This window comes from Microtus oregoni, unplaced genomic scaffold (genome assembly GCF_018167655.1).
Source record: "Microtus oregoni isolate MIOR12 unplaced genomic scaffold, Mior012 000045F_ref0000178, whole genome shotgun sequence".
Taxonomy (NCBI): Eukaryota; Metazoa; Chordata; class Mammalia; order Rodentia; family Cricetidae; genus Microtus; species Microtus oregoni.
Window position 1 is genome coordinate 13,766,659 of NW_024543219.1, and position 24,794 is coordinate 13,791,452.

Consider the following 24,794-nt stretch of genomic DNA (forward strand, 5'->3'; position numbering starts at 1 on the left):
CCACGCCCCCTCACGCAGGAGACGCCCCCACACGCAGACCACTCCCCTCGTGCAGGCCACGCCCCCACACGCAGGCCCCGCCCCTCACGCAGGCCAGGCCATGGGGGAATCATGGGAGATGTAGTAGTTGTGTGGAGCGGCTGGCCAGCAGGGGGAAACTTGGTCCATATATGGCCCCGCCCCTCACGCAGACCACTCCCCCTCACGCAGACCACGCCCCCACACGCAGGCCACGCCCCCAACGCAGACCACACCCTCTCACGCAGGTCCCGTCCCTCACGCAGACCACGCCCCCTCACGCAGGCCCCGCCCCGCACTCAGACCCCGCCCCCTCGCACAGACCCTGCCCACTCACGCAGACCCCGACCACTCACGCAGGCCCCGCCCCTCACGCAAACGAAGTCCCATCATGCAGGCCCGCCCAGCACGCAGACCACGCCCCCTCACGCAGGCCACGCCCCCAATGCAGACCACGCTCCTCACGCACACCACGCCCCCACACGCAGAACACGCCCCCTCGCGCAGGCCCCGCCCACTCACGCAGGCCCCGCCCCTCTTGCAGACCACGCCCCCTCACGCAGGCCCTGCCCCCTCACGCAGACCACGCCCACTCACGCATGCCCCACCCCTCGCGCAGACCACGCCCCTCACGCAGACCACGCCCCCTCACGCAGGCCCCACCCCGGGGGAATCATGGGAGATGTAGTACTTGTGTGGAGCGGCTGGTTGGCAGGCCGAAACTTCGGGGATATATGGCCTCGCCCCCTCACGCACGCCACTCCCCCTCACACAGACCACGCCCCATCACGCTGGCCACGCCCCCAAACGTAGACCACGCCCCCTCGCGCGGGCCCTGCCGACTCACGCAGGCCCCGCCCATCACGCAGGCCCCTCCCCTCACGCAGGCCACTCCCCCTCACGCAGGCCCCGCCCCTCACGCAGACCACGCCCCTCAAACAGACCCCGCCCCCACAGGCAGACCACGCCCCCTCGCGCAGGCCCTGCCCACTCACGCAGGTCCCGCAAATCACGCAGATCACGCCCCTTCACGGAGGCCCCGCCCCTCACACAGACCACGCCCCCTCACGCAGGCCCCTCCCCTCACGCAGACCACGCCCCCTCACGCAATCCCTGCACCTGATGCAGACCACGTCCCCTCACGCAGAACCCGCCCCTCACGCAGACCACGCCCCCTCATGCAGGCCCTGGCCACTCATGCAGGCGATGTCCCCCCATGCAGACCACGCCCCCTCGCGCAGGCCCTGCCCACTCACGCAGGCCCCGCCCCTCACGCAGGCCCTGCCCCCTCAGCAGGCCCCGCCCCTCACGCAGACCACGCCCCCTCACGCAGACCACGCCCCCTCACGCAGGCCCCGCCCGGGGGAATCATGCAAGATGTAGTACTTCTGTGGAGGGGCTGGTCGGCAGGCCGTAATTTCGGGGATATATGGCCCCGCCCCCTCACGCAGGCCACTCCCCCTCACGCAGGCCACGCCCCAACACACACACCACGCCCCCTCGCGCAGGCCCTGCTCACTCACGCAGGCCCCGCCCACTCACGCAGGCCCCGCCCATCACGCAGACCACGCCCCTTAATGGAGGCCCCGCCCCTCACGCAGACCACGCCCCCTCACGCAGACCACGCCCCCTCACGCAGGCCCCGCCCGGGGAATCATGGGAGATGTCCTACTTGTGAGGAGCTGCTGGCCAGCAGGGGGAACTTTGGGGATTTAGGGCCCCGCCCCCTCACGCAGGCCACTCCCCGTCTCGCAGACCACGCCCCCACACGCAGGTCACACCCCCACATGCAGACCACGCCCCCTCGCGCAGGCAACGCCCCCACACGCAGACCACACTCCCTCACGCAGTCCACGCCCCCACTCGCAGACCACGCCCCCTCGCGCAGGCCACGCCCCCACACGCAGACCACGCCCCCTCGCGCGGGCCCTGCAGACTCACGCAGGCCCTGGCACCTCACGCAGGCCCCTCCTTTCACGCAGACCACGCCCACTCACGCATGCCCCGCCCCTCACGCAGACCACGCCCACTCACGCAGGCCCCGCCCCGGAGATCATGGGAGATGTAGTTCTTTTGTGGAGCAGCCGGCCAGCAGGCCGAAACTTCGGGGATAGATGGCCCCGCCCCTTCAGGCAGGCCCGGGCCCTCGCGCAGACCACGCCCCCTCACGCAGACCACGCCCCTTCACGCATGTCCCGCCCCTCGCGTAGACCACGCCCCCTCACGCAGGCCCTGCCCCGGGGAATCATGGGAGATGTAGTAGTTTTGTGGAGTGGCCGGCCGGCAGGCCGAAACTTCGGGGATAGATGGCCCCGCCCCCTCACGCAGACCACGCCCCCTCACGCAGGCCACGCCCCCTCGCGCAGGCCCTGCCCACTCACGCAGGCCCCGCAAATCACGCAGATCACGCCCCTTCACGGAGGCCCCGCCCCTCACACAGACCACGCCCCCTCACGCAGGCCCCTCCCCTCACGCAGACCACGCCCCCTCACGCAATCCCTGCACCTGACGCAGACCACGTCCCCTCACGCAGAACCCGCCCCTCACGCAGACCACGCCCCCTCATGCAGGCCCTGGCCACTCATGCAGGCGATGTCCCCCCATGCAGACCACGCCCCCTCGCGCAGGCCCTGCCCACTCACGCAGGCCCCGCCCCTCACGCAGGCCCCTCCCCTCATGCAGGCCACTCCCCCTCACGCAGCAAGGCTAAAACTGAAGGGTTTTAGAAGATACCTCATGAGTTCTGTCATTTTAGGAATTGGTCTTTAATGAGTAATGGTTTCTTTCACATAGAACATGTCTTAAACCAAAAGGAAGCGCCTGCTACAAATTCCAGTCGCCTTTCGGAGGACGGAGCCACATCCCTGGGAGTAGGAGAAGGGCAGGCGTCTCAGCCACAGCATGATGTGCCGTATTTCAGGTTCGTCTGCTACTGCTGTGAGAATCCGCATTCGTGTCTTGACTTCAAACCCCAAATGAAGGTGTTCCATTTTATACATGAACAATTTACTGTGGTCGGTGAAGAGGAACTGGCTTTGGTGCGATTTTTACCTTGCAGTTTGTGCTCTTCTTTCCTTACTTCTAGGGCGTAGTCAGGGTTCTGTTGTAAGGGGAGGTGTGAGAGAAGTGGCCGTCCCAGCCCAGAGTCTGGCCCTTCCATGCAGTTGTTAATGTTGTTGTGAATGTTTTGAGAGGTAAATAATGAAAGTGTAAAAGTCTTGTATGGTACATCGTTTTGTTTTCATGTAGTGGTGAATGTTGATGACTTTGGTTTTAGCACCTGAAGCGCTCTCTCGTATGTGGGTGCACACTCGATTGTCTGCTCTGTCACACTTTACTTAGTGGACACAGCTGGTGGCTCTAACAGGCTGCAGCTGCTCACTCTTGAAGCCCAGGCTGAAGAGAGGAAGCATCTTCTGCACGGGACGAGAGTCCGTTGGTAATGCACCTCGTAGCACCCGGGAAAGTTTGATCTCCAAACCAAACAAACTGGCCAGGAGGATCTGAAGTTCAAGATCGTCCTTGGCTACATAACCCTTGCAAGAACTGCCTGGGATAGATGAGAGCTTGTCTTCTTGTTATTGTTATTAACCTTTGAGAATTCCATTCGATGTGTTTTCATCAAATTCACCTTCAGCATCCTTTAACTCTTTCCTGGTCCACACTGCCTCCGAGCCACCATCAGGTCTTTTTTTTCTTTTCTTTTTTTTAATAACCAATGGACTGCTGCTGTTTGGTTGGTTGGTTTGTGATATGTATGGGTGTCATGATTACATGTATGCTGTGTACTGTGTGTGTGCCTGGTGCTTGGAGAGGCCAGAAGAGGCCTTTGGGTCCCTGGAACTGGAGTTAGAGACAGTTTTGAGCCAGTGAGTTTTTTATTTTTTATTTTTTGTATCTTTGTGACTGGTTTATTTTACTTAGTGTAGTATCCTTAAGATTGATCTGTAGTGTTAGAATTTCTTTCCTTTCTCAGTGTGTAGTCCTAACTGGCATGGGCCTCACTTTGTAGACCAGACAGACCTCCAACCCATGGGCATCTGTGCCTAGCAAGTGCTGAGACTACAGACATAAGCCCTGTGCCCAGTTTTCGTTTCTCAAGGTTGAACAGGATGGGGATGCGGTGTCTGGAAAGGTAGCTCAGCCTTTAAGGGTATTTTGCTGATGTTTCGGGAGAGTTTGGTTTCCAGCATCCACATGGCAGCCCACAACCAGCTGTCATTCAGCTCCAGGGAATCCAGTACTCTCTTCTGCCCTCCAAGGGCACTGTACACACGTGGTGCACTTGCATATACTCATACACTTTGTAAATAAATCTTTTTTTAAATTTTTATTTATTTATATTTTATGTAACAGTGCTCCGCATGTATGCCTGCATGCCAGTAGAGGGCGCCAGATCTCATTGGTTGTGAGCCACCACCAAATTAAACTCAGGAACAACCAGTGCTCTTAACTGCTGAGCCATCTCTCCAGCCCAAAAATAAATCTTAAGTGTACTCCGTACTCACATTTTGCTTCTCCATATATCTGTCATCTACATTTCTGTTGTATGTTTTGTTTTGTTTTCGTTTGTGACGGAATCATGTTATAGTCTCCTGACTACCCTACACTCACCATATGAGCCCAGAACTCTCTGTAGCAGCCTCCAGTCTAGATTGATCCTCCTGTCTCTGACTCTGGTGCTGCCACACTCAGCTGTAGTGACATTTGGCTTGCTTCCATTTTAGTGATTAGGACCGCTCTGGACATGAGTGTGCAAGCATGCCTTGGGGACCTGCTTTCAGTTCTTTGATATGCACGTAGCTGTGGAATCTCTCTGCACTCTGGGGTGCCTGTGTTAGAACAGACTGAACTCCTACTAGCCCTAGATCTCTCACATTTTGGATTATGGACTTCTTGTTTGGGGTCTATTCTGTTCTTGTTGAGTGTTTAGAGCATCCCTAACCTATAGTGATAATCAAAACTCTCCAGCCAGGCTCAGTTTTTCACACCTTTATTCCCAGCAGAGGGAGGTAGAAGGGAGGAGGATCTGAGTTCAAGGCCAGCCAGGGCTCTATAGATACACCTTGTCTTAAGAAAAGTCTCTGGGCATCATCAAATGTTCTCTGGGGAGCAAGATTAACTCAAATAAATATTATCTAGGACTGGAGAGATGGCTCAGAGGATAAGAGCACTGACTGCTCTTCCAGAGGCCCTGAGTTCAATTCCCAGCAACTGTGGTGGCTCACAACCAACCACCTATAATGAGATCTGGGGCCCTCTTCTGGCACGCAGGCAAAACACACAGGCAGAACACTACTATATATATAATAAATAAATCTTTTTCAAAAAAGAGAGAGGAATAAACTATCTAATAGACTTTGTAGGACCCTGTTACCTTGTGGAGAGGGTTTGTTCAATTCTGTCCTTGTTTTTGGTTGTAGCCTCGCCTGGCTGGAACTCAGGTGTGGGCCATGCTGGCCTCACTTGCCCTGCTCCTCCTGCTTCTGCCTCCTGGCACTAGACTGCAGCTGTGCCGTGCTGTGCCTCAGGGAAGGCTCTGACTTTAGTCATAGATTTTGCTGGCTTTATCTTCAGGTCATTTTTGACAGCCCTTAGTGTCATTCTTTTTTAAAAATGCTCCAAGATCCCCGCGGCAGTAGGCAGCAGAAATGCTGTAAGTCCCAAATGGTGGCAGCGGGCCATGTGGTGGCAGGCAGCGGGCCCTGGGAGCAGCCAGTCCCAGGCAGAAATGGCTGCCGGTCCCAGAGCAGCAGCCCGAGCGGTGGTGGTGGCGGGCCATGTGGTGGCAGACAGCGGGCCCCAGGCAGAGACGGCTGCTGGTCCCTGAGCAATGGCTGGTTCCAGGCAGGGAGATACATGGCGGGCGGGCAGAAGACAGAAACATGGATAGACACGACATGCAGGGTGAGGTTGAATGTTTATTCAGGGAGTTATGGAGGAGGAAGGGTGAAGGGGGGGACAGAGAGAGAGGGAGGGAGGGAGGGAGAGAGAGAAAGAGAGAGAGAGAGAGAGAGAGAGAGAAGAAGAGAAAGAGGAGAAAGAGACAGAGAAGGGGGGAAGAGAGAAGTGGGGAGAGAGGCAGAAGCGAAGCTGCCTCTCTGAGAGGAAGATGGAAAAGAGAGCGAGCTCAGGCTGGAAGCTGAAGATCAGCCTGCCTCAGCGGATGGGGAGGGGAATGGGTGTGGCTTGTCTCTTAAAGCGACAGGAAAGCACAACATTCCCAGGTCTTCCTTATAATAAAAAGCACGCACATCAAGGAAGCAGAAAAGGAAGGGCCCAAGATGGGGGCGGGCAGGTCAGAGGTAATGAAAGTGGGCATGGCTTGTCCCTTAAAGCAACAGGAAAGCACAACATTCCCAGGTCTTCCTTATAATAAAAAGCAGGAGACCAGGCACCACAGCCCAAAGGAACTGGGGCGGCGAACTCTCAAGACTGCTTCCGGCTGATTATGGGCGTCGTCTTTGGGGAGGGCACGAGAGAAGGCTGGGTGCTGGTCATATCCTGGCATAGCTGGTCTCTTTGCTTCTGACCGATGTCTGTGGCATGGGAATGTCTGGTGTCCGTAAGGTATTGGCAGAACAAAGAATTGAGGGGGATGTATCTGACCTGTTTAAGGTGGATTCTTTAATTCGGCTCCCTGGAACTCACGAGAACTCCTTGGCTTTTCGAAAACAGAAGTTTTAGACATATACCCTCAATTCCCTGGTTCTGAGCTCGCTCTCTTTTCCATCTTCCTCTCGGAGAGGCAGCTTCGCTTCTGCCTCCCCACTTCTCTGCTTCCCCCCTTCTCTGTCTCTTTCTCCTCTTCTCTCTCTCTCTCTCTCTCTCTCTTTCTCTCTCTCCCTGTCCTCCTCTTCACCCTTCCTCCTCCATAACTCCCTGAATAAACATTCAACCTCACCCTGCATGTCGTGTCTATCCATGTTTCTGTCTTCTGCCCGCCCACCATGTGTCTCCCCGCCTGGAACCAGCCATTGCTCGGGGACTAGCAGCCGTCTCTGCCTGGGGCCCACTGCCTGCTGCCACATGGCCCGCCACCACCACCGCTCGGGCTGCCACTCTGGGACCCGCAGCCATTTCTGCCTGGGACTGGCTGCTCCCAGAGCCCGCTGCCTGCCACCACATGGCCCACTATCACCATTTGGGACCTACAGCATTTCTGCTGCCTACTGCCACAGGGGATCTTGCAGCATTTTTTAAAAAAAGAACAACACTTAGTTCTATGACGAGTGTCTGAGTGCATATTACTCACCAAGGGATGTTGAACTCAGCCTCTGAATGAGGAACCGAACAAATCAGAAATGGTAGCTTGAAAAAGGGAGAAGTATGTCTTGGCATCATCCATCCCATGTAAATTTCACTATAGAAGAATGGGCATACATGAGTTATGTGATGATAGGAAATTTGTCTTTTGTGAATTTTATTATATAGTTCGTTAAATCCTTGCACATAAAATCTTCAAAATGACTGTTTTGCCTTTTTTATGTACTATTTTGTACCTTTGTTTTAAACCCTCCTGTCCTGTGTATTAAAGTGTCCTAATGGTAAGACTGAACTAAGGTGGCCACACTTGTATGACTAAAGTGGATGTCACAATTCCAGAACAATCCTCCAGTCAGAAACTGACAGATTGACCTCGCACTGCCTGGAGTGGGACAGGAAGCTGGACCTGGACATTCCTGATGATGGTGAGATGAAGACGTTCTCTTGTTGTTAGCATTGTATCGTGTATCTTAGAAAGGCTCTCCTAGCATAAGCTGGCCTAGCGCTCAGTCTGTAGTTGAAGGTGACCTTGAACCCTGGTCATCTTGTCCACTTCAAGGGCCACAATAAAAATGTTTACGTTATGTATTAGGTTTTCTTTTATTGTAGTAGTAAGAGTAGTCGTAGAAGATCTAACTCAGGATTTGTTTTGTGCTCAGCACATGCTTGGCTAGCAAACTATATCCATAACCCTTATTTTTTTTAATGTTGCATTCCTTTTGAAGTTAAAACTCTAGTGTCCAACTTTCAGTTTCAGTATTGCTCAAAATGCCAAGAGTTGCTCAACATATATCCTCTAATATCTCTGTGCTAAAGAAGTGTACAACTTTTGTGTATTTTGGTGTTTTAATGTGACTTTGTATATATTGGTGTTAATCTGGTATTCCTTGGTTATATAAATATGTGTTCTGATTTATAATTATGTAAATCAGTATGAACAGATTAGTCCTATTTATTTGGAGAAACTATTTAAAAAGCTAGCAGTATGAGGTCCTGGATACTTACGTACCTTGACTTGTTAGGTTGAAATCTCATAAAATACAGGAGAAAGGGAATGGTTCCTGAGAAGCCATGTGTGATTGAGGGTGAACACTGCTAATTGTTTCTGGTGCTTGAAGCAAGGAGCTTGTGTCCAGCATTTGTGACAAAGCTTGGGGATGGTTCTTCTTTGTTTTTCTATATTAGTTTAATTGTGTAAGCTCTGGGGATTAGGGGCTAAGTCTCAGTTGGCTGGCTCACTGAAAAGGCCCTATTTACTTTCTTCTTTAGCTAAAGATCTTATTCGTACAACAGTGGGTCAAACAAGACTCCTTATTATGGAAAGGTTCAAGCAGTTTGAAGGACTGATAGATAACTGTGAATATAAACGAGGTGAAAAGGAGACCACCTGTTCAGATCTGGATGGATTTTGGGATATGGTTAATTTTCAGGTATGTGTCAAGTGTTTTCGACATTTGCTTCAAAATGGATGTAATAAGTGAGCTATTGGAATGTACCATGTAAGTTGCACTGTCTCTTCCCCATGTTGTCAAATAGTTTGTGGTAATTGTACGTGGGAGGCGTGAGCCAGTGCAGTTACTGAATTCTGTTGTGTGCCAGCCCGTGTTTATAGAAATGATGAGAAGGCAGGAAAAGAACTGGCCATGGTGGTACGCGCCTTTAATCCCACACAGAGGCAGGGAGGGCTGAGTTCAAGGCCAGCCTGGTCAACAGTGCCAGGGCCACCAGGGCACCACAGAGAAACCCTGAAACAGGCAGGAAGAGAAGTGAATGGTTTAGTAGCAGCTTTTAGATATGGTAAGACTTACGGAGGCCGTTAGTGTGTTTCCCAGCCACCCAGCAGCTCAGACCCGAAATAATCACACAGAAACTATACTATTTAAAACATTGTTTGGCCCATTAGCTCTAGCTTTTTATTGGCTAACACTTGCATCTTAATTTAACCCATTTTTAGTAATCTGTGTATTGTCACGTGGCTGTGGCTTACCAGGTAAAGTTTCCAGCGTCTGTCTCCAGCAGGGCTACATGGCTTCTCCTTCACTCCTTTTTTTCTCCCAGCATTCTGTTTAGTTTTCCCTGCCTATCTACCCTATCAGGCCAAACCAGTTTATTAACCAGTGGTGTTCACAACATACAGAGGGGAATCCCACATCACATTGTCATGCAAAGCTGAGCCTCTTAAATATGTATGGCGTTGTAATGGGAAGCTGAGCCTCTTAGATACAGTATGACTTAATGGAAAGCTGAGGCTCTTAGATACAGTATGACGTAATGGAAAGCTGAGGCTCTTAGATACAGTATGACGTAATGGGAAGCTGAGGCTCTTAGATACAGTATGACATAATGGAAAGCTGAGGCTCTTAGATACAGTATGATGTAATGGAAAGCTGAGGCTCTTAGATACAGTATGACGTAACGGGAAGCTGAGCCTTTTAGATACAGTTAGACATTATAATGTAAAGCAGAGTATTGATGGAGGTCTAGGAGGGTATGTCTGGAGGAAGGACATTTCCTACCTTGCTGAGTTTATATTTCAGAAATATATGAGGCACTGAAGAGATGGACCGGCAGTTAGAGCACTTGCTCTTCTTGCACAGGACTAGGATTCTTTTTTCAGCACCTACATTAGGCAGCTTATAACTGCCTATAACTCTGGTTTCAAGGAATCTGACTCCCTTGTATGGCCACCCATACTCAACATGGGTCAGGCAAACAGATATAATATACACATGAAATAAAATCAATCCCTTTTTTGTTTGTTTTTGGTTGTTGAGGCAGAGTTTCTCTTGTGTGATATCTCTGGCTGTCCTGGCACTCGCTCTGTATCAGGCTGGCCTCGAACTCACACAGATCCATCTAACTCTGCCTCCCAAGTGCTGGGATTAAAGGTGTGTGCCACCACTGCCTGGCTAAATAAAATAAAATCCATCTTAAAGGAAGGAAAAAGAAGCAAGCAGATGAGCAGTGTATGGTGGAATACACCTTTAATTGAAGGCGTAAGTCACAAACAATGCCACACCAATTCGGGGTTATGATTATTAGGGTGGTATTTATTTAAAGGGGAAAAAACTTACAGATCACTGTCCCAGGCAACAGCCCTCTTCGCAACCAGGAAAGGAGTCTAGTCGCAGGCGGAGCAGGAAGTGAGGAGCAGGAAGTGAAGAGAGAGCGAAGAGGGAAGTGGCCGCTTTTTTAAAGGGAGAGAAACCACGCCCCAGTGGGCTGGTACCTCAGCGGTGATAGGCTGGAGGAGTGGGAGGACCTCCCGCAACATTTAATCTCATCACTCTAAATAATTCACATTCAGAATTATAAAATATATATAACTTCTTAAAAGGAATCTGGGAGAGTTGTTAATATATAACTTCCTTTCTGTAGGTTTTAGAGATTTCTAGACCAAAACTACCAATGAACAATTTTAACATAAAAATTCTTGATTTGAACACTCAATTTACAGTGACTTAAGCTGAATAACCCCAGTGTTTAGGAGGTAGAGGCAGGAGGATAGGGAGTTCAAGTATATCCTGAACTGTGCAGCAAAGTGTGGGTCATCCTGGATTGATTTAAGACCCTGTCGCTCAACCACGGTCTCTCTCCCTCTCTCTCTCTCTTTCTCTCTCTCTCTCTCTCTCTCTCTCTCTCTCTCCCTCCCTCCCTCCCCCCTCTCTCTCTCTCTCTCTCTCTCTCTCACACACACACACACACACACACACACACAGTCTCTCTCTCATACACATGCACACTCATACACAGTCTCTCTCTGTCTCTCTTTTTTGATTTTTCAAGACAGGGTTTCTCTAGCTTCGGAGCCTGTCCTGGAACTATCTCTTTTAGACCAGGCTGGCCTGGAACTCAGAGATCCTCCTGCCTCTGCCTCCCGAGTGCTGGGATTAAAGGCTTGTGCCACCACACACACACACACACACACACACACACACACACACACACACACAGAGGATTTTAAGTTTAATGACGATCCAGTTCTGGGCACCATTTTCAGTTTATTTAGCATTTAGTAATTTTATAGTCATAATGTAGCAATTTTAACATAGCGTTAATGGGATGAACTTGGGCTTTTTATTAACAGGTCGAGGATGTAAACCAAAAGTTCAACAACCTGGTCAAACTTGAGGAAGCTGGATGGAAAAACAATAATAATCCAAGCAAAAAAGTCCTCCGGGTAGGTTTGTGCATTTTCTATCCAAATTTCTAGCATAGATGCTTCTCTAATTTTGTTTTTGTTTTGTTTTGTTTTTGTTTTGTTTTTTAGATTCTTTCTTTTTTTTTAAATTTATTTATTATGTATATAGTGTTCTGGGCACCAGATCTCATTACAGATGGTTGTGAGCCACCATGTGGTTGCTGGGAATTGAACTCTGGACCTCCGGAACAACAGTTTTCTTAACCTCTGAGCCATCTCTCCAGCCCCCTCTAATTTTCTTTTTAAAAATACATTCAATCATGTGGAGCGGGGTGGCCTAGTTGTGCCACAGAGCACACGTGGAGGTTAAGGACAGCTTGGAAACATTGATTCTTTACTTCTACCATGTCAGTTTTGAAAATATTTAGCTTTGGGCTTTCTGTATCACAAGCTATGTTTTCTATAATGCTTATTACATTCTGATTGCCTTTGGGGGAAAGCAAGGGTACAATCAACATGAAGTAAGATGTTTGCTTCTAAAGAGAAACGAGATGTGTGATTGCATTGGGTTACCTAGGTGACTTTTCTATTCCTAGACAGTGGGTAGATGAGCACGGGCGTGGGTTTGCTCAGAAGCTGCACCCGCGCGGGCACACTGTGATGGCAGCTCTCGGGAGGCTGAGGCAGAATGATTGCCTTGACTCCAAGGCCACCATGGGCTGTGTGTACGTAGCAAGTTTCAGGACAGGCAGGACTACATAGCAAGACTGTGTCTTACAAAACTGAACAGACCTCCTATGTTTATGTATTTCTTTTAATTGCAAAACTATAAATAATCCATGTTTTGTAAATTCCAAGTGGTTCCATTAAGCTTCATAGCAGTCCATTTAGAGGGTGCTGTATCCTCAGTTTACGGCTGAGAAATTCAAGACTCTGAAAGAGTAAATCATTTGCCCAAGGTAGTGTTGGGTCACTCCAGGCTTTGGTGTTCCCAATTCATGCTTTCATTGGGCAGACCACACCTCCTCACTGTCTACATGCTTTTGTGTGACAGACTGTAGACTGATAAGATTTTATGTATTTCTTCATTATGCTAATAAGGTTTTCTACTTTTCCTGTAAAACATGCTTTGTTAATCTAATAAGAGTCCAGTTAGCGGGTTAAGAGCACGTGCTGCTCTTTCTTGCACACACATAGGGTAGCTCACGATGGCCTATAATTCCAGCTCCAGGGGGCTCTGGGGACAGCTGCACCCATATGCACAGTCTCACACAGACACACACATGTACACATACTTTAAGGTCTTTTCTAAGTGCATTTTTCTTGTGCTTCTTATGGACATTTGTCGTACTTGTCAGTTTTCTTCATGCTGTTGGAAGGACTCTATAAACTTGGGTTGATACTTTATAGTTTGTTATGCAAACAAAACTTCTGAATTCTGTCTTAGCAGCACATGTTAAAGAATTAAAAGAAACTTTAATATTTCCTTGCAATGAAGTCTCACTGCAAGGATTGAGGGAATGAGTAGATGGCTGGAAATTTGTAAATCTACATAATAAAGGAGAATATTTATTAAAGGTCCTAGTATAACGATAAATGTTTTTTGAGATGGGTTTCACTATATATCCCAGTCTGAACTCAAGCATGGAATTCTCCTGTCTCAGCTTCCAAGATGCTGGGATTATAGACTTGCACTGCTGCTCCTGACAGCCTGTGGGTATTTCTTATTGAATGTTTAGATCTGAAAATACTATATCACATAAGAGGTGCAATTCTGCCTCTGATCACCAGATGTCTCTCTCTGTCTACTTTGTTTTCGGCTACAGTTTGGTTGGCTGGGGAGACCTTTATATTCCTGGGACCATCTCCTGGCAGTATATAGCCTATGCAAGTGCCTTATGTCTGCGCTATACACCAAGCCCTGTTAGTCAAATAAAACTAATCTTTTACCTGTACTGTGATGACACACCTTTCACTCTTACGCATTTCCCTTCCAGTTTGTCTGTTCCTCCCTCTTTAAATGTGTTCAAGGTCTAACCTTGATTACACTGAAACCAAGCAGCTTACCTGGTGAATCACCTTATTGTGGGTCCCACCCCCTTCTCAGCTCTTGTCAGTCACAGAGTTTCCTGAAAAGCATGCATGCTGTTTGTTCACAGATTTCTCTCCGGCTGCGTGGTTTACCACTCTCTGCCTTCAGAGAAGTTATCAAGAGTTTTTAGCCCATTAGTGGCTAAAGTTATTAGATGCATGGCTTATACAATTTAACCTTCTTTGTTACTGTCTACATCCTCTTTCTTAAATTGTAAGTTTATTTACCGCTGTCCACTCTGCGTGTGTTTACATATGTGGGTTCTCAGTCAGAAGCAGGTGTGGTGTCCTGGAGCTAGAGTTACAGACGCTAATAGCAGCCCCGAGTTGGTGCTGGGACCCAGACTCAGTCCTCTGAAATAGTCGTGAGCTCTCCTCCATGCTGTGCCATCTCTCCAGCCCCATTCCTGTGCCTCTTAACCTGCTCTGGGTCTCCCAAATCTGTTTTGGTCAAGCTCAAATTCTGCACATCATTGTCTCCGTATCTTTAGTAAACCATTCCCGGGAACTGTTTTCTTGTCTCAGAAGAATGGCATTTCCGTGCCACTGGGTGTCTGTCCTGTAGCTCTGGGTTTTACTGAAACCCACACTGGGTAATCCTCTTCCTTTAGGATTAGAGAGAGAGGGAACTGGGTGTGGGCTTATGAAACCTCAAAACCCCCCACCCCCAGTGAACAGCTCCTCCAACAAAGTCACCCCAACTAATATCTCCTAATTCTGCCCATATAGCTCCACTAACTGGGGACCCACCATTCAAACGTATAAGCTGATGGTTTTCATTTTTATTCAGACCACCACACCACACAAGGTGATACTGGTTGGTGTGGTGGTGCCAGTCTTTAATCTCAGCTGGTCCTGAGGGTGGAGTGGGTGTGCACTCAAGACCAGCTGGCACAACTTAGTGAGACCCTGTCTCAAGATAAGTTATAAGAACTAATGACTTATGTCAGTGGTAGCAAGATTTCCTGCTGTGTACAGGGCTCTGGGTTCTTTCCTCAGTACCAACGGAACAGAAGAGGATGGTAATGTTCAAGGAGGGTGTCTTAGGTAGGGTTCTCTTGCTGTGAAGGGACACCATGACCATGGCAACTCTTATAAGGGAAAAACATTTAGTTGGGGTGGCTTACATTTTCAGAGGTTTAGTCCATCATGGTGAGGCATGGTGGCGATCAGACAGGCATGGTGCTGGTGAAGGAGCTCAGAGACACCGGGTATGGCTTGAGCATTTAAGACCTCAAAGCATACCCCGACAATGACACATTTCCTCTACAAAGACCATACGCACTCCAACAAAGCCACACCTCCTAATAGCCAGTCCCTGTGAGATTATGGGGTCAGTTACATCCAACCACAGATGGTATCAGCCCTCACCAAAGGAAGAGGAAAGGGGTGGAAATGTCACCTTTAATTAATTTGTGTTATTTCCCCTGCAGAAAAAGATTGCGCCTGGTGGAACAAACAGAACAAAGCAGGATGATGCAGGAAGACTGGCTGCTAGAAACCGCCTCGCTGCCATAAAGAACGCGATGAAAGCGAGGCTGAAGCAGGAAGAGCATGCGCCAGTGGCAGCCGTGGAGACACCAAAGGAAGTCGACAAAATAGTGTTTGATGCTGGGTTTTTCAGAATTGAGAGTCCTGTTAAATCGTTTTCAGGTTTGTGTTTTTGCAGAAACTTAAGAGAAATATTTGGGCCAAATGAGGGTTTGTGTAGAGGCTAAAATCATTTTCCCGTGAACATATGAAGGTGCCCCGATTCCTAGAAAACAGGCCGTGCTAGCAAGCCGCACGCAAACCACACTCTGCGAGGGGTGGGCGGATAGGCTTGTGCATGATCCGTCTTTTAAGGTCAGGCTTGTGTTTCCAAGGATTCCATAGCTGCTACTGGCATGTAGTCCCAGTCTGTAAGGTTCCATGACAAGTGAGATTAGAACTAAGATGCAAGAGGAACTGGACCTGCTCTTTACCCTCCTCAGCTGTGCAGCTGACTGCAGCCTCTGCACAGGAGGGACGGGAGGGAGCTGAGCAACTGTGGAAACCTGTACATCACTGCATCTTTTGAGTCTCAGGATCAGACTGAGCTTTGCACGCATACACTAGGCAAGCGCTTGTCCATTGAGCAATGGCCTCCCTTTTTGAAATTCTCTCTTTTGAGACGAGGTCTGGTTACGTTTCCCAGCTATCCTTGACCTCATGCAGGCCTGGATCTTACTCCAATCCTCCTGCCGTAGCCTCTGGGGAGGCTGGGGCGTCAGGGAGCAGCAGCTCCCACTTCACATCACTTTATTCAAACGTTTCTCTGCGTGCTGCTTGCCCACTCTCTCACGTCCTGCTAGGACTATATGATTCTGGCACCCACCACCTAAGTGCCGTGCAGAGGAGATCTGAGTGTCTCAACAGTTTATTTGTCAATATCCGTTTGTTTCCATGGACTAGCCCAGTTTTTGGCTGTATCTGGTAACTACAGCAGGATACAACCCATGTCTCAACTTTTCCAGGAAATACTTTGCTGTACAAGAAACAGCAAAGGAATTTATTGTAACTGAGGTTTTGGTGTTTTTGTTTGCTTGTTTATTTTGGCTTTTAAGACAGGGTTTCTCTGTATAGCCTTGGGTGTCCTAAAACTCTTCGGCTGTAGATCAGGCTGGCCTCGAATTTGCTGAGATCCATCTGCCTCTGCCTCCAAGTACTGGGATTAAAGGCGTGTACTACTATGCCTGCCAGGTTGAGATTCTTGACCCAAGTGTTCATTTGTTAGACATTGGTAAGAAGTAGCTCACTTGCTGATTTCATTATACCTTTTAAAATATTTTTTAGTGTGTGCGTGTGTGTTTAAAATTTATTTCTTATGTATACACACACCAGATATCATTATAGATGGTTGTGAGCCACTATGTGAGGAATTACACGCAGAACCTCTAGAAGAGCAGCCAGTGCTCTTAACCTCTGAGCCATCTCTCCAAGCCCTTCTAAAATATTCTTAATATAGTCTCTAATTGTCAGAGACGGACCTATTTTTTATTTTTTAAGTTTTAGTGTTTTGTGTATATGGATATTTTGCCTGCACATTTATCTACACCATGTGTGTCCCTGCTGCCTGCAGAAGCCAGACGAAGGCGCCAGATCCCCAGGATCTGGAGTTATAGCTGCTGTGAAGCCCCAGGAAGAGCTGGGAATCAAACCTGGACCCTCCAGAAGAGCAGCCAGTCTACTTAACTGCTGAGTCACCCTCCAGCCACAGAGTTGAAAGAACAATGCTGTAACATAGGCATGGGATATCAGAGGGAAGCGTTGTCTGATGTGACAATTCTCTTCTTCAAAGAAAGCCCCTGGCACCTGACTAACAAATGTTGACAAGAGGAGGCCTAGTTAGCAGGATTTGCATTGCCTTTCTGAACAAAAAATGAAAGAAAGGATTTTTGCTATGGAGGTTATTTTGTCTTTTCTAGCACTTTCTTCTGAGCGTCGTTCTCAGAGATTTGGAGCAGTCATACCTGCCAGCAGAGTCATGCCTGAGAGCCGGGCTGCAGGGGACCTTCAGAGACAAAGGAGATCGCTGGAGAATCCTGACCCTCAGAGCAGCACGCGTGAAGGGGTCAATAAGACATTGTTTTCAGACACCCTTGAAAGCAGGTATTTTTCTTTAATGTACATTACACGTTTAATGATACTGATATTAACTTATCATTTCACATGGTCAGGCTGGTAAAATGTGACAGACATGTTTCCAATTAAATTTTGCATATGACCTGAAATATGTAGGCAAGATTTGCTCTTTTCTAACTGAGGAGACAGGCTTAAGGTTTCCAGTTGGAAGCAAGTGCGGTGGAGGTGACCCTGGCCACCCAGGAGGCTGAGGTGAGGGGTGATTTCAGAGAGTCTGAGACCAGCCCCAGTGACGCTGATGTCTTCAACAAAAGAACACAGGTCGGTACCCTGGAGAGGAAGCAGTGTGGTGTCCTCCAGTGCTTAGCAGGCATGGCTGGCCTGTGAAACTGAGCCTCACTCCCCTCGGCTCCAGAGCAGGCGCACCCAGACACGCGCTGCTCCTGCGGTGCTTCAGAGGCACACACCTTTAGGCCGGCCTGTACAGGAAGTGCCCAGCGTGGGCAGACTAGCAATCACTAGGTTATTGACCGGTGTCCTCCCTTACAGCAGCCGTGTCAGGTGTTGAGTGAGGAAAGGTAAATGGCGTCCTAATGAAGTTCAACTGGGTCCATTCTGCTCATATACACTCTCCACAAATGCATTAAAATAAGCTAACTGTCCTTTTCAATGGTTCCTAATGCACAGGCGTCTGATAGAGGGAAGGGAGTTTGAACAAGTAGGAAATAAAATTGTAAAATAAGAATCTGGAGCCAGCAAGATGGCTCGGTGGGTAAAGGTGCTTGATTTGCAAGCTGCCTGGCCTGAGTTCAATCCCTACAAACAACAGAAAGGAGGAGGAGAGAGCTCCCTACCCCTATGGTCACTCTGACCTTCACACACACATAATGGGTTTTTTTTTTTTAATTTTCAGTTGCAAATGTCTTTCAAGACGGCATCTTAAAAATAAGCAACTTTGCAGGAAGTTGTTCTTTAAGATTCATTTTTATGCCAGGCGGTGGTGACACATGCTCTTAATCCCAGCACTCAGGAGTCAGAGGCAGACAGATCTCTGAGTTCTGAGTTCAAGGCCAGCCTGGTCTAAAGAGCAAGTTCCAAGACAGCCAGGGCTACACAGAGAAATGCTGTCTTGAAAATTAAAAAAAAAAAAAGATTCATTTTTATTTGTGTGTGTATGTGTTGTGTGTATACACGTGCATGCGTGCTGTGTGTGTGGGTACCCAGAGCTCAGAAGAGGATTTTAGGTTTGCTAGACCCTGAGTTACAAGCAGCTGTGAGCTGACCAACACAGGAGCCAAACTCCCATCCTCTGTAAAAACAGCAAACTCTTATCTCTCTAGAAGAGAATATTTTTAAAGCAAACTTTGAAAAGATTGAAATTAACATTATGTTTAGTCATGTTGAATGTGTAGATTCTTGCATACATGCTGTGGCATGGTGTGTGGATCAGAGGACAGCTTCTCGGGGATCAGTTTTCTCCTCCTAACATGTTCCAGGAGTTAACCTCAGGTCATCAGGCTTGGTGGCAGGGAACGGTCTTGTGGGTCCCCAAAGAGATTACGAAAGATAACTCTTCTTAGGTTTTTTGTTTGTTTATTTTTTATCAACGTACAAAAGAATGAGTTTTGTTATGCCATTCCCCTGGGCCAGGCTCTACCTCTGACCTCATTGTGCAAGCTAGCACCCTCTGTGAAGGGTGGACTCAAAGCCCACATGGAACGACTGTGATGTGCTTAGCGATTGGTGTCTAACCACTGTTTGTTCCAGGTCCAGCAGAGCAGACGACACTTGGTGTCCTGGAGAGCAAGAGTCAAGTGCCCTGGACCATGTAAGTCCTATTGCAAGGTGGCGGTAGGTAGCCAAGGGTGTTAGCTGTTTATACCAGACAGAAAGAAAGAGAAAATAACAAAACTTGCATTTGGCAGCCTAAGCGAATCATGCAAAGTCGCATCGTTCTCATTTGAATGGCCCGTGGGTTGCTGGAAACAGCTCTCTTTGTCTGCTTCAGACCACATCAAGACGGCTCTGGAGCCAGTGCACTCGAGCAAGGGCAGCAGTCTTTGGCCTCTTTTTAAATTGTTTTTTAATTTCTTTATGAATGAGTGTTTTGCCTACATATGTATATCTATGCATTGTGTGCATGTAGTGCCTGTGGGTTCAGAAGTGGGTGTCAGATCTCCTGGATGTGGAATTACAGAAGGTTGTGAGCTTCCATGTGGGTCCCGGGAGTCAACCCGGGGACCTTTGGGAGAGCAGCCAGCGCTATTAACCTTTGAGCCATCTCTGGCCCTGGCTTCTATTTTTTGAACCAAACTGGATGACGTATCTTTTTGTATCTGTGTGTTATGTCTGCCTTCTTTTACTAAATAGACCTAGCAGGTTTGAGCTGGAACCCTCTTGCCCCAGCATCCAGAGTAGCACTGTAGTCTGGTGCCCTCAGGCCCAGTGTGCTCTTATAATTTACTTTCTCTTTCTTCACAAAAAGTTTGCCAATCTTTGAGCTGATACAGGTGTTTGCTGAGAAGCTTGTCCTCGTTCCTGTTAGATCTTTGTGTTGTGGAACAAGACAGCAGAATTCATAGTGTTCTTTACTTTTTGTGGGTTTGTTGTTGTTGCTGTTGTGTGCAGACTGGGTTTCTCTGCGTAGCCCAGGCTGGCCTCGAACTCACAGAGGTCCATCTGCCTCCCAAAGTTCTTGGATTAAAGGAATACGTCACCACTTCCCGGCATTCTTTTTTTCCCCCAAATTTATTTGTTAATTTCATTTTGCATTCCATCTACAGTTCTCCCCCCGCCAACCTGACATTCTTTACACTTTTTTATTTTGGGGGTGTTGGTTTAAGACAGGGTTTCTCTGTCGCCCTGGCTCTCCTGGAACTCACTCTGCCTCTGCCTCCCGAGTGCTGGCACTAAAAGCATGCGCCACCACCACCTGGCTTCTGTTTTTCTTATATTTCATAGCAGTATGGCTTTTTTTAAAAATTTGTTCCATTTATGGGTAATTGGAATCTTTGCCCGCTTTTACCTCCAGGTTGTAAATAAGATAAATGTTTCCCCGCTGAGGTGATGAATTTGCCTCTTCCTGCCGGTCGAGTGGCCGGTGACGCCAAGCAGAGAGAAGTGCAGTCTGATGTGGAAGGCATGGAGCTACAGTCTACCTCCCAAGATGTGCTGATGAGTGACCCTGAGAAGAGCTCCCCCTCACCAAACGCCTCCCAGGAAGACTCCAGAGTATGCCAGTCAGGTAAAGTCTCAGACCCAGTGCAGCCTGGGTGGAACATAAGTTAGAGGAAGGCGCGATGGTCGTGGGATTCTGAGAACAGTTTCTCGTGACGAAGGTGAAGAAGGAGGCTCACTGTAACTATCAAAGAAGCTAGTTTCAGAATACTGGATGGGGGGCCATCCTAACCAAAGAGAAGCAGACAGGATTACGCCTAGTTCAGGACCAGCCTGTCTTACCTATGGTGTTTCAGGCTAGCAAGAGAAATACAGTGAGACGCTGTCTCAAAACAGCAGCACCAAGGAGCACCATGCTTCTAACCCAAGACTTGAGAGACAAGTGCTGGACCACACTGGAGATGGGGGTGTTTGGCGATAGATGTGTTTGCTGATCCACACTGGAGATGGGGCGTTTGGCGATAGATGTGTTTGCTGATCCACACTGGAGATGGGGCGTTTGGCGATAGATGTGTTTGCTGATCCACACTGGAGATGGGGCGTTTGGCGATAGATGTGTTTGCTGGTCCACTGGAGATGGGGGTGTCTGGCGCTAGACGTGTTTGGAAGCCCTCAGTGAGAAAAACTCCTTCGGTTCTCTTCTTCAGCCCGTATCCCCAAAACTGTCTTCAGAATATTCCGTTTTTCCTCTCTCATGCCTGTTTTCTATCTACCGTGTTGTGATTCTTCTGTAAAAGGGACTGGGCCTCACATTTGTGTTATAGTATATGGGCCTACTCTCCTCCACTGTTCCCAGTCTGCCTGAGACCTAGTAAAGTACAGTGTTACACTGTGCAGACATCTCCTGTCTTTACCTGGACCTCTCTTGTGTGAGACATGACCTCCCTGTGTATCCCTCGCTGGCCAGGACCTCATGTAGATAGATCCTGAGTGCTGGGTTGGAGGTGTGTACCTACACTGGCCTCCGTCTGTTCTCAGCAGCATCTTGTGGGTACCTTTATGCTACAAGTTTGGTGCTTTCTTATTAAGGACCTTTATACTTTTTTTGTTTTGTTTTGCTTTTTGAGACAGGGTTTCTCTATGTAGCCCTGGTTGTCTCTGTAGACCAGGCTGGCCTCGAACTCACAGAAACCCACCTGTTTCCACCTTCTAAGTGCTGGGATTAGAGGTGTGTGCCACCACTGCCTGGCGACCCTTATAAAGTAAGGATTTGACCTAGCAATCTAATTGCGTTAAAACCACGTGACACAGGCAGGCATGGCTTTGTGTTCTCATCTGATGGTGGTTTTCCCTGTCCATCTGTAACTCCCTTAACCGAAAGAATAGTCTTTAAAAATTATTGTTCCTTGTTTTTCAGAACCATTACATAGACAGCTCAATTGTGAACCCCAACTTCTTGATCCAGTAAGTTTTTATCTTAATTTGGGAAGTTTCTGTATACTTTAGATTTATGCAATTGTAAAGTTTTCTTGGCTTTATCTTGTTTCCAGTTGCTGTGGGTGCGAACATGCCGCATCATCGCAGCATGCGTATGGAGGGCGGAGGGCAACTTTGGGAAGTGCGCTCTCTCCTTCTGTTGGGGGCTCCAGGGATGGAATTCCAGGTGTCACCTACCTCTCACCCACCCTGGTTTTGTTTGCTTTCAGAATAGGGTCTTGTTCTGAAGACCACGCTAGCCTATGACTCTCCCTTTCTGGTACTGAGATGAAAATTTCTTGTATAAAATGAAAGTTGCTCACTTTTCAACTTGGCTGCAAGGTTTAAATGTGTGTCATGTGATTCCCTGTGTACATCATCTGCTGTTCTGAAGTGGGAGCGGGCGCAGCTTAAGTGGTTGCTTCTCCCGTAGCATCTGGGTTCAGGTCCCAGCACCCACATGGTAGCACAAGGCTGCCTGTAACTCCAGTCCCCGAGGGTCCACCTCCCTCTCTGGCCTTTGTGGGCAGAACACCCGTACACATAAAGTACACAGCTGCTTACATTTTAATTGAGAGAAGGCTTCTGCATACATTCTAATAATCTAAAACACTGACATGCATTCTGCTATTCGAATATGATAGGGCAAATTGCCTGAAAGCTTACCTAGTGTCTGGTTTAGATTCTGCCAGATGTTTCTAAGTGATTCAAGCTTTTATAATAAAGTATGAAAGAAGAGTCAGGTGGTGGTGCCTCGCACCTTTAATCCCAGTGCTCAGGAGGCAGAGACAGGCGGATCTCTGTGTTTGAGGCCAGCCTGGTCTACAGATCGAGTTCCAGGATAGTGGGGACTACATGGACAAACCCTGTCTTAAAACCCATAAGATGCGGCTACTACTTGTAAAAAGCACGGGGGTGGTGGGCGGTGTCTGTCCCATCTCAGCCCTCTGTGGCCATGTTCTCCTTCAGCCCTGAGGCTACTGCAGTTGTACTCTGCTGTGTTATTGTGAGTTCAGCTTTTACTCTAGGTAATCTCTTACTTGTAAATTACCAAGTTAGCCCCGCTGAAGTCTTCCTGTAAAAGTTCTTTTCTCTTGTGTATTAATTTAACATAGAGCTATGTACTTTATGTGTTTAACATGGGTTTATAGGCATATATGTATGTGTGTGTGTGTATTTAGTCTCTCAATAAGAGTACAATATGGACTCATTCTTTCTGAAATCCACCATCTTTTCAGAAATCTGATTTTGTAGTTATAAACTGTCCACTTTCTGCCTGATGCTCACTGGTATTGATGGTATTGGCGTGATCAGCATAGTTGTCTTTCTGTTGAGTGGACAGTGACCTTCAGCCTATCTCTAGACATTCTCAGTGATCTGGAATAGGACTTTGTCTCCTGTCTTTTATCTCATGAGTCTAATATAACTGTGGTAACATTGTTGGCTTACTGACACCAGCTGCTACCGTGAATCAGGAAATGACTTTGGTTTGATAATCTTTGGTTTGCTTATATTAGACTATAAGAAATTCACTGGGCTGGCAAGATGTGCCAAGCCTAATCACCCAGATTCAATCCTCAGAATTCATACTGGAAGGAGTAAACCAATTCCTGCAAGTTGTTCCGTGACTTCCCTGCCCTTGTACACACTCACTAAATAAATGTAAAGGCCAAGCCAGGAATCCACTACAGCAAATGTAGGGTTAAATAGCAGCTGATACGTGTGTCCTCTAGCCGGGGATTCCTAATGCACCTTTGTCTTGACTTCTGACCTCTTGCAAATCTGCTGTCTCTGGTCAGGCCCTGTGCCGCCTGTGTCTCTGGAGCACAGTTGTGTCACTGTCACTCTTGGTCTCAGCAGCGTGAGGCTAATTCTGTAGCAGGCCTGACATTACCCTCCTCTTAGGTCTCATCTGTTTGGTTCTGGGTGTGTAAGTAGATCTGGAAGTTATTCTGGTTTGACATCTGTAATATAATTAGAGGTGCTCTGTAGCTCTGTGTCGTCTCATTGAATCTTAGTAGTTATACTTTTCCTATGATTTCTTTTTCCATTTCCATAAATATTAAACATTAGGTACTTAAATCTAGCAGTCTATTTCGGCCCAAATTAGTGCTTGCCAAATAGTATCCTTTGAAACTCAAGTAGGGCTTGATTGGGGCAATTATAAAGATCCCAATAGGGCCACACTGTGGTGGAAGACCCGTTAATGGCTACATGGTTTAGGGTTTGTGGAACCTGCATGAGTATCTTTTTGTTTTGTTTTATCGAGGCAAGGTTTCTCTGTAGCTTTGGAGCCTGTCCTGGAAACTAGCTCTTGTAGACCTGGCTGGCCTCGAACTCTTAGAGATCCGCCTGCTTCTGCCTCCCCAATGCTGGGATTAAAGGCATGTGCTACCACCGCCCAGCGGTATAGCACTCAGGAGGCAGCGACCTATGGATCTGAGTTCGAGGCCAGCCTGGTCTACAGAGTAAGTTCCAGGACAGCCAGGGCTGCGCAGAGAAACCTTGGGTCAAAAACAGAACAATTTGTTTTTTTTTTTTTTTTTTAAGATTGCTTTCCATTAGGTCTTAGGCTTTTATAATTTTATTGTTGCTTTGGGAAACCTGCTTATTCCTTAGCACTGACTTAACTGGCAGTGTGGAAAGTTTATTTGGGACAACTCTTGATGGTGAATTCAATGACTTCTCTGTTTTTGTTCTTCAGCCAGCCCTAAGCAACGCCAGTCCCTGCACACAGGTGGAGTCCAGACAGCAAGGTCGTGCCAGACACATCTCCTTTGGGGGTGACCTCATCGTCTTCTCACCTGTGAGACTCCGCAGTCAAAAGCACCAGGAGGGTTTTTGACTTAGAAGTAATTCCAGATATTTTTTTTTCGTATCATTACTTCTCTGACACATTGTTAAATTGCTGGAAAATTTAAAAATATGCTTTAGTATTCGCTTCTCTTTGCCGTATTTATATTGTATTACATAATCTTTTAATGCCCAGTATTCATCAAGACACTTTGGTGATGCTGTACAAATTGTAGGTTTGTAAAATACTAACGTGAAGCAAATCTCTACATCTGTGTCCTCATCTTAT

At 48.0% G+C, this 24,794-nt stretch overlaps 1 protein-coding gene across 1 annotated transcript; it reads left to right on the plus strand.

The window, feature by feature from the left end:
* The first annotated feature begins 2,073 nt into the window (after window positions 1-2,073).
* On the plus strand, window positions 2,074-24,557 carry LOC121434931 (disks large-associated protein 5-like). Its single transcript, XM_041633914.1, has 12 exons — window positions 2,074-2,224; window positions 2,812-2,938; window positions 7,624-7,709; window positions 8,554-8,714; window positions 11,372-11,464; window positions 14,950-15,169; window positions 16,963-17,146; window positions 18,887-18,947; window positions 20,151-20,168; window positions 20,201-20,363; window positions 21,654-21,700; window positions 24,417-24,557. The coding sequence occupies exons 1-12, from the start codon at window positions 2,074-2,076 to the stop codon at window positions 24,555-24,557; spliced, it is 1,452 nt and encodes a 483-aa protein (XP_041489848.1).
* The last annotated feature ends 237 nt before the right edge of the window (window positions 24,558-24,794 follow it).

Bases quoted from the DNA above. Each gene is read 5' to 3' on its own strand.
- LOC121434931 (XM_041633914.1), top strand. From the start codon at position 2,074: ATGGGAGATGTAGTTCTTTTGTGGAGCAGCCGGCCAGCAGGCCGAAAC. The intron at 7,710-8,553 runs GTGAGATGAAGA...TTTCTTCTTTAG, and splicing joins CCTGGACATTCCTGATGATG to CTAAAGATCTTATTCGTACA. The intron at 21,701-24,416 runs GTAAGTTTTTAT...TTTGTTCTTCAG, and splicing joins AACCCCAACTTCTTGATCCA to CCAGCCCTAAGCAACGCCAG.